At 45.6% G+C, this 9,777-nt stretch overlaps 1 protein-coding gene across 1 annotated transcript in view; it reads left to right on the top strand.

Annotated features, from left to right (window-relative positions):
* Window positions 1-2,054: 2,054 nt before the first annotated feature.
* Window positions 2,055-9,777, top strand: part of LOC135228341 (liver carboxylesterase 1-like) — a gene marked incomplete at its 5' end in the record, with an annotated part of 12,352 nt that continues 4,629 nt past the window's right edge. The window contains 5 exons of the mRNA XM_064273514.1: window positions 2,055-2,228; window positions 5,034-5,072; window positions 6,727-6,867; window positions 7,758-7,838; window positions 8,116-8,263. Coding sequence (XP_064129584.1) covers window positions 2,055-2,228; window positions 5,034-5,072; window positions 6,727-6,867; window positions 7,758-7,838; window positions 8,116-8,263 — 583 coding nt within the window. The remainder of the gene's footprint in view (window positions 2,229-5,033; window positions 5,073-6,726; window positions 6,868-7,757; window positions 7,839-8,115; window positions 8,264-9,777) is intronic.

A 9,777-nucleotide genomic window follows, 5' to 3' on the forward strand; every position in this document is an offset into this window, starting at 1 on the left:
GTAAGACAGACAACAAGACACCTTACTCAAGGCATTAGTTTGCTAGTGCTGCCTTCACAAAAAATGCCACAAGCGGGTGATATTAAAGAACAAGCATTTACTGTCTGAGAGCTTTGGAGACCAGAAGTGTGAATTCAGGGCATTGGCAGGGCCAGCTGTTCTCTGCCAAGTCTAAGGGAAGATTCTCGTCTCTTTCTGCTTTGGTAGTTGTTGGCTATCCTTGACATTCCTGGGCTTGGACATGCAGATATCTCTGTTGTCGTTCTCTCTTTGTCATCTACTTCTCCCTGTGCCATTTAACTTATTCCATAACAAATCCATACTGAGTGCTGAGTATGTACCAGGCACTGTACCAGGCTCTGAGGAGCCAGTGCACACTCACCAGGGCCCCACCATCATGGAGTCCGCCTTCTATCCATCTGCTTCTTCTCCTCTGGTTACATTTTGTTTCCAGTTCACATGACCACTCCACCTGCTCCTGAGTTTTAAGAATTTCCTTTTGATTTCAGAAAGTAATCAGGCTTTCTCTTCTGCTTTAGAGCTTTTATCATTTTTATACTAGAAGTGCTCAGCCCCAATTCCAGATCATTTACAAAAGAAATTCTCTGTCCCAGGTTTGCTTGGATGCCTATTCTTGGTCCCATTCATTGTAGTTGGCGGGGGGGGGGCAACTTATATGAATGTGGCTTTCAGGAGCTATTATGGGAGCTCTGTGGCCCAGAAGAAGGAACCATTCTCAGAAAAGTTGGGGGCAAAGGTGTGCTGGATAGACTAGTCCAACTCAAAGATAGGCTGAAGCAAGTCTCTCCTTCAACGGAATCTTTTTTTTACCTTTTTTCACTTTTAAAGTGGGCAAAAGGTCCTGGGCTTGTGTCACTAGCTCTCCAAGCAGTGATCTGAGCCCCTCAGCTTGTCTTAGAGTCTTGCCCATTGTTTGTTTATTTTTTATGACCCATGAGCTAAGAATGATTTTTATATTTTTAAGTAATTGAAAAAAATCCAAAGAACAGTATTTCACAACCTGTGAAAATTATATGAAATTCAAATTTCAGTGTCCATAAATAAAGTTTTGTTGGAATACTGCCACACCCATTCATTTGCATATTGTCTTGTTTAACTTTGAAGCAACATCTGCTATGCATTGGGACAGATGCCAGGCTATTTTCCTTTAGGCCTCAGAGTTAAATGATGTTCTGTAGTTTCTGAAGTGCCTTCATGTGAGTCATCTTAACTGGACCTCCCGTAGTTCTGCACATGTTTTAATATGTGTTGGTGCCCTTCTGAGCCCTTTCAGGTATTAAGATAGGCCAGTCATTATCCCCATCTATGGGTGGAGAAGCTGAGGAGCCTTCGTGGCACATAGGTTAAGTGCTTGGCTGCTAACTGAAATGTCGTCACTTTGAACCCACCAGCCACTCCATCAACAAAGACCTGGGAATCTGCTCCCATAAAGATTACAGCCTAAAAAACCTTATAGGGCAGTTCTACTCTGTCATGTAAGGCCACTATGTGTCAGAATCAGCTGAATGGCACACAACAACAACAACACCATAGTTGTAGAAACTGACAACAGAGAAGTTAAGTGACTTGTCCAAGGTCAAATGTAAGTCAAATGTAAGTGGCAGAGCTGAAATATGAATTCAGGCAATATTATTGAGAGTTGGTGCTCTTAACCACCACTCCACACTGACTCTCTTTAGACATTCAGCTTTGAGATCATTATGCCCTTTTAAACAGACATAAGGTAACTGAGGAGCCCCTGGGTGGTGAGAACGGTTAAGCACTCAGAAGAAGGCCTGGTGATCTCCTTTTGAAAGATCAGAGCCATTGAAAACCCTATGAAGCACAGTCTTACTCTGAAACACATGGAGTTGCCATGAGTTGTAATTGGCTTGAGGACAACTGGTTCTGGTTAAGGTAACAGAGAGAATGTGTAATTGGCTCAAATCACAATTCAAATTAATAACAGAGGCAGGACTAGGACCCAGGGCCTACACCTCCTGTTTTTTTTCTACTATCGTATGCTACCTTAAGAAATAGGGTAGGGGTAAAACGTTCTGTCTACATTGTTTGAGGGAAGGGATAGCACTCTTGAATTCTGCTGTAACCTGTTATCGCCACAGAAATTTGCTATCTTGGCTGGGTGTAAAACCACCACCTCTGCTGTCATGGTTCACTGCCTGCGCCAGAAGACAGAGGAGGAACTCTTGGAGACATCGCTGAAGATGGTAGGTGCATTCATTCTAGTGGCCACATAAGTCCCACCCTTTAAACTTGGCCCCAGGCTTTATCATTTCAGCTGCCACCTTTACCTGAAAAATCTACCTGGACAGTTTCTTTTCTCTCGGGAGCAGCGTTAGCCTAAGGATCTCAATAAGTAATTTCTTCTATCCTTTTTTATTGTGAAATATATCAAATGTCAGAAAAGTAAAATAATATTAATGAAGAATTCTGTGTAAATCCCCCAGTTCTATCAAAACTTGTTATTTTGCCATCCTCGTTTTCAGATATATTTTTAAGAAATTAACCATTACAGATTTGGCTGAAAATCCCTGGACATCCTTTTCTAGTTCCATTCTCCCCCTTCCTTCTCAGAGGAAACCACCATCCTGAACTTTAGGGGCAAGGTTATTAAGAACAAAGGTTGCAACAATTTATCTTGGTTAATTTAGAAACTACCTAAATTATAACTCAGTAGTAGCCCAGTTTTCTAGATTTCCTGAGACCCTGCCTCAACTGTGATTCTAGGGTAGCCATCCATCCACCCACCCATCTGTCCATTTATCATTTTACCATCTATCTACTCAACTACAAATCTATCCAATCCATCAATATTGCTTCACCAATCTAATATCAGTCAATCCACTAATCCATCAATAACATTACATCCATCTATTATCAATCCATCCAGCATCCATTCATCATCCATCCACCATATATCTTCACTCCAAAAACCAGTGATTCCTCTGTCCGCCAGTTACCGTCCTTCTATCCAGTTATTTGTTCCATACTCCATGGTCATCCATACTCCATGGATTGACCAACCCCTTCCATCCATTCATGCATCCATCCATTCATCTATCCATCCATGCTAACTATATGGGGGGTGTCAGAGTCGATGATGCAGACAAGGAACTGTCCAAGGAAAAACACACCCATCTTTAACTGTGGTGGGAGTACAGAGGGGGAAGCCTTCATTTTAACTAGCAGGGATGCTTCACATAGAAGGTGGCATTTGCAGATTGGTGGATGGCTATGGCATCTGTCATCTTAGAGAAGCTACAGCAGAGCATACACCTCACAGAATACAGGCCTTAAAGCCAAGCTATTCCCCTTGTGGTGAGCTCCAAAGTAGCCTGAGCCTTTGGACTTTCAGTCTGGACCCTGGCCTCCCGAGGATACTCCCAGGATTTCCCAGGGGCAGGCATAGAGCCCTGGACTCTGCATGTATCCCCATGGGTTGAGCCCAGTGTGGTTTCTGGGCTTGGATCCTGGTGTCTCAACCCCTAATAAGGTGACCAAAGTGTTCAAAGAATTAACACACAAGTATTTTCTCATGCCTGGAAAGAGACAAATATTGTAACAATTCTTCACGAGGCACAAAGGACCCTGCTTATAAGGGGAGAGTTGGTGACTTTGGGAAAACCCAGAGAACCTAAGAGTCTTAAAATCTCCTTTTGGGACTTTCTGTGATCATTTGGAAGTGCTTTCCATGATTATTCACTATCCCCAATATAAACACACACACACACACGCACGCACACACACACACACACACCCCTGGCTACTGGAGCTACAATTCAGAATGGAGAGACCCTTACTGGTCACTTCCTGCATACTTGTCAGGCATATTTGCTGCAGTGTAATGTAACATTCAGTGCAATTTTGATGACCACACACCAAAGATAACGGGGGGGTGGGGACGGGTCTCAGTGAGCTTGTATGAGTGAGGAATTTTTAGTGCAAGGTGAGAAAACTCATCTCAAACTGTCTCAAGCCAAAAAAAAGGGAATGTGTTGTAACAGAATCTTCAGGTAACTGAAAGGAGTAGGTAGTTTCAGACACAGCTGGATCCTGGTGCTCAAAAGATATTACGGGGAGTCTCTCTGTCTCTGGAGGTGCAGTGGTTGAGAGTTTGGCTGCTAACCAAAAACGACTGCAGTTCAAATCCACCATCCACTTCTTGGGAACTTATGGGACAATTCTTCTCTGTCCTATAGGGTCACTACGAGTCAGAATCACCTCAACGACAGTGGGTTTCGTTTGGTTTTTTTAATCTGTCTCTACCTCTCAGCTTCCTATGCTCAGTGCTGGTTTCACTCTGAGGCAGTTTTGTCCCCTGGGGGATTAAAAAAAACAATGGCACTCTAAACGTACACTCTAGCAGTTTAGAAACCCTACTGGAAAGAGATGACCATTTCCCAATAATTCCCTCAGAAGTTTTGGGGTAAAATGACATGAGCAAGTACCATTCCTGAAATAATCATTGTGATCAGGGAGACAGAGCACCTCAGGTCAAATATACATTTCTGACCAAAGGGGTGAGAGTGGGGAAGAGGAAAGTCCCCAGAGGAAAATTGGGGTGCTAGATAGTAAACCGTGGTGGCACAGTTGTTAAGAACTACGACTGCTAACCAAAAGGTCAGCAGTTCAAATCCACCAGTCACTTCTTGGAAACTTTATAGGGCAGTTTTACTCTGTCCTATACAGTGAGTATGGGTCAGAAATGACTCGACTGCAACAGGTTTGGTTTTGGTCTCCAAGAGAAGGGGAAATAGATGCAGGGCAGGGTGGCACAAACAAGAGATGTCCAGTGACTCTAGATTGGGAACCCCAGAAGTTGTCCTTGCCTTGCTCCTGCCGTCCCCTCCCCCTGTCCTATACCAGGGGAGCCAGGGTCCAGCCCACTTCCTCATGGCCCAGCCAGGTGGCACCTGAAAGGAAGCCCTTTACCTCCAGGGCTGAGCTAACAAAAAATCAGCTTCTTTCCCAGGAAGACTTCTCATTCACAGCCTCTGCCTTTGTCTTCACAGAAATTCGTCGGTCTAGATTTACTTGGAGACCCCAGAGAGGTAAGGCCTTCGTTTTTTTAATTACAACTTTCAAGCCTTGCACTTTAAGCTCCAGTGAAATGTGGATGAAAGAATCATCCTTTTTGTGGAATCGCAGTAACTCCTTGTGTTTATATTACCAAGGCCCAGAGAGGGGCAGTGACTGGCCTAGGTAACACAGCCAGGAGGGCCAGAGGCAGGACTGGAGCCCATTTCTCAGACTCCCAGTCCAGTGCTCCCAGACATCAGTTCTGTGCCATACGGACCCAGTCTAACCTTCTCTTGCTTATATTTCCTGCTCCCCAAAATGCCCCTTTGGGTGGAGGCTGGGCTAGAATCTTCCTCCATGGGGTGGCAGAGATGTTACCTGGATAAAGAGTTTCTTCAGGAACCTTCACTGAGGAGCCCAAATCTTCTCCTGAGAGGCTAGGGTTGGTTCGCTGTGCAAGCTGCACTCTTTACAGGGCCTCAGGGAGGGAGCCAAGGGTCTCAGTCCTGGGTGCACCCTCCTCCCAGCCACACAGCCTGGATACTTTAGCCACATCCTCCCCATCTCCTTCTTCATCTGCCACCTTTCAACAGGTTACCAGCTTCTGGTGACATTGCCTCTGTACCATCTTACAATCCTGTCCTCTCTGCCCCCTCCCTGGGAAGTGATGTCCTGAAGAATCAATTGGATTTATTCAGTCTCTCAGTGATTACTTAATAAGTACTTACTATGTGCCAGGATCTGATTTAGAACCTGGGGCCAGAGCACCAAAACAGACCAAAAAAGACAAAATTCGCTACTCTCTTAGAACCTAACATTCTGGTTGAGGGGATTACAATAAACAAAGTGTGTGGTGTGTTTGATGGAAGTCAGTGTTATGGAGAAAAATAAAGAAGAAATTGGGGTAGAACCTGCCAGTGGGTATGTCCCTGGTTTGCATTTTAAGTAGAAGGATCAGGGAATGGCTCAGTGAGAAGGTGATATTTGAGCCAAGTTCTGGAGGAGGTAAGGAAGCCAGTTCTCAGGAAAACTGGAGGAACAGTGCTCAAGGCACAGGGAATAGCTTCTGCAAAGGCCCAGGGCACAAGGTCAGTGTAACTTGAGTGGATCAGAGAGCGGACAGACTAGGCTTCAGAATAAAGAGGTAATGGGAGGTGGGGGCGTGGCCATTTAAAAGATTTAGATTTTAATTCAAATCAAGATGAGAACCCATTGGAGGGTTTTCAACAGAGGGGTAACATAACCTTAGATTTCACAAAGGGTCTCTTTGGCTACTATGTTGAAAATAAACTGTAGGGAAGGGACAAGGGCAGATGAGGTGAGCCCAATGGGAGGCTGTTACATTGCTGTGCATAATCCAAGCAAGACAAGATGGTGGCTTGACCTAGGGTAGTAGTAGTGCAGTGTGGTGAGAAGGGATGGGAGTGTGGATATTTTTGAAGAAATAGCATACAGGATTTGCTGACAGACTGGATGTAGGTGTGAGAAAAAGAGAAGTGCCCCTGAGCTTGTTTGTTTGTTTATTTTAACCTGAGCAAGGCAATGCACATAGCCCACGCAGCACAACCACGTGCACCCACTCTGGGCAGCAGCAATTATGTCATCCTAACAGAAGCTGAAGTTGGTCACCCCCTCCCCACCAATGACTCTGCTCAACTCTGGCCTCACTACTCTGTTCTCTTCCAGAGCTATCCCTTCCTGCCCATTGTGGTTGATGGGATGCTGTTGCCAAAGACACCTGAAGAGATTATGGCAGAAAAGAAATTCAACACCGTCCCCTACATTGTTGGAATCAACAAGCAAGAGTTTGGCTGGATTATTCCAAAAGTGAGAAAGTGGACACATCTTAGACTCTACCCCACCACCATCTCAAGTTAGGATGAGCTCTTCATTCTCCAAGGCCCTCTTTGAGTGGAGGGTGCTGGTTGCCTTCAGCATGAGCTGACGTTTCCATGAAAATCATCTCTGAGATGGTCAAATGGGTGGTGCTGCCCATGGGAACCCCTCCCCCAAACACTGTGCCCTTCCAATCAATGAACCCTGAAACGTCGATGCTGGGAGGGCCTGTAGAGATAATAATGGTTCATGTGGGAAAACCAAAGCCTGGAATGGGGATGGAGCTCGGGAGTTAAGAAGAGCTAAGCCCCAGGCCCAGGGCCCCCACCTAAGGCTTGGTGCTTTCATATTTTCTCTGTAAGTCTCTGCGCATGCTCTTAGTAATCTAATCAGAAAGATTCAGAGAAACATGCTGTGTTGTGAGTTAAAACTGACTTCTAAAAGGGAAAAAGGACTTTCCCCTCAGAGGGATTTCAGAGGTTATCCCAAAGGACCAAAGCCCTAAAGGCAGGAGTCAGGGCTTCCTCAGACATCTGAGGCAGGCCTGTGTCATCTGCTCCACAGCCCTCTACTTCAACACTACCTGGCTTCAGCCTTCCCTTCTGACTCACTGAGCACTGGGGGGATTCTAGCCTGGTAAATGTCACAGTAGGCTGCAAAGAATTGGGGCAGTTTCTGCAAAACATTTTTCATCCTCCTGTACTCCTTGAGTTCCTGAACATAAGTCCATTTGATTCATTGATTTTGTCCAACTTATCAAAGCCCGTGCTCATCAAAGCATGGCAAAGTAAGAGCCTCTTCAGTCTGTGTTGGTTTCCTTGGTTGTTTCTTTCTATTAATTCTCAATGATTCACAAGTGTGTAATCATTTTTTTTTAACAGTTGATGGGCTACCCACTCTCTGAAGGTAAACTGGACCAGAAGACAGCTGCATCGCTCTTGTGGAAGTCCTACCCCCTTGTTGTAAGAGTCCAGTGAATCAGGGGAAGTGGCTGAGACCCCAAAAGGGGAAGGAACTTGCCAAAACCATATATAGCACTTAAATGGCAGATCAAAGACTAAGACCTGAGGGTTCTGCCCCCATTTTCCTGCCTTTCCCACCTTGCTGCCCTGGATGAGAGCTGCAAAGAGCTTGATTGGTGTCCTATTAATGCAAGCTTTCCTCACTGGGTGGAGAAGCCACGTCGGCTCACCTGGGTGTGGGCAGCTGGTGGTCACTTTTCACTCTTGATCCATTCAGGCCATCCCTGAGGAACTGACTCCGGTGATCACTGAGAAGTACTTAGGTGGGACAGATGACCCTGTCAAAAAGAAAGACCTGTTCCTGGACATGCTTGGAGATGCAGCATTTGGTGTTCCATCTGTGATTGTGGCACGTCGTCACAGGGGTGAGTGCCAGAGGCTGGACAGGAGAGGGGATGCTGTCCACCTCCAGATCCTTTGTCCTTCCCAGCCCCCGCACCCCCAGCATAGACAGATATGTTGCAACTGCCGTGAGTTCAATCTCAACGTTTGATTCCATTTGACCTGGAGTGAGGTGCTGTTCTGTTCTGGTTTCTGCCAGAAGCCAACTCTAAGAAAAGAATCTGAGTGCTAGTAGTTTATGTGAGAGGTGATCCCAGATAACACCAGTAGGAATGTGAGGAGGTGACCCAGGACAAAGAAAGAAGCCAATCAATGATGCCTTGTTCAGCAGTATCCACTGTGCACAGCTGGCACTGGGAACTCTGGGAAACAAGAAGAGGACTTGCCTTAGGGTCATCCCATCTCAGCAGCAAGGGAGCTTGGGTACTTACTACAAACTCCCACTAGCCATTGGTTGTTCCCAATGGGTTTTCAATTTCCTGGCACTTTGACCTGTTGCATGAAGGGACAGAGTAGTCTCCAGTGGCCAAAGACCCCAGGCAAATAGCTATGGATGCTAGAGGTGGATGTCAGGCTGGCATGTCCAGAAATGGAGGATATGGGTGGGAGTACTGACAGCATCTGCTCCTGGTGTTCTTTACTAGAAGTCATGATGATAGGGGAGCTGGAGAGCAAATATTGGAAGGTACATCTTGGTCAGAACTACCTGCAAACTACTTTGTTAATTGATGGAGCTGGGGGAAGATTGGGAGCCAAGCATAGGGTCAGGGAGGTTGTCAGGGACCAAGAAAACCAAAAGGAATGAGCAGTGTGATGTGTGGGAGGAGGCAGTCTGCAGGATGTCAGGATCAGTGGCAGAATTTTGTCCATCCCATCATGTGCCTGTGACAAGCTGAGGGCCAGGGTAGGGTCCTCCATGGTATCTTCCAACCTCACCTTCCCCAAAGCTGAGTAGGTGGGATGTGAGGTTAACGATGGAGGAGCTCACCTAGATAGTAGATGGATGTTTCCTTCCTAGATGCCATTTTGAGGTCCTTACTGGACTTCGCCTTTTCTACAAACTCCAGTAACTCATTCTCCTCATGTGCAAGCTAACAAATGTTTCCTTGGTCCCTCTTTCTCTAACCCTGCTGGAAGGGTTTTTCAATTCAGGACTTTATAAGCATGATCAAAACTACCTATAGCATGGAATAGGCTACCTAATACTGAACTACTTTGTGCCCAAGCACACCTCACAGCCATAATGTACAGGTGCTAATTACCTACCCTTTCTTCCTCACTAGGGTCCTGATGAAACCCTTTAGCTGGGGGCCACCTGGGATCAAATCTGTTTTTTTCATAAATTTGGTTTAGCCTCCTGCAACTTGTCTGACCTGTGGTGTCCCCTTCTGCATCTTCTGCTAGTCTCATCCATCCCAGGATATTTACATGACATTGAGTTTAGGGGCTTTTTATTATTTCATTCCTATATTTATGTCACTGTCTTCTTAATTAAAGTCCTTCAAATAAAAAGAACTTTTTTGAATACAAATTAATT

Source organism: Loxodonta africana, chromosome 21, assembly GCF_030014295.1.
Source record: "Loxodonta africana isolate mLoxAfr1 chromosome 21, mLoxAfr1.hap2, whole genome shotgun sequence".
NCBI classification, from domain to species: Eukaryota; Metazoa; Chordata; class Mammalia; order Proboscidea; family Elephantidae; genus Loxodonta; species Loxodonta africana.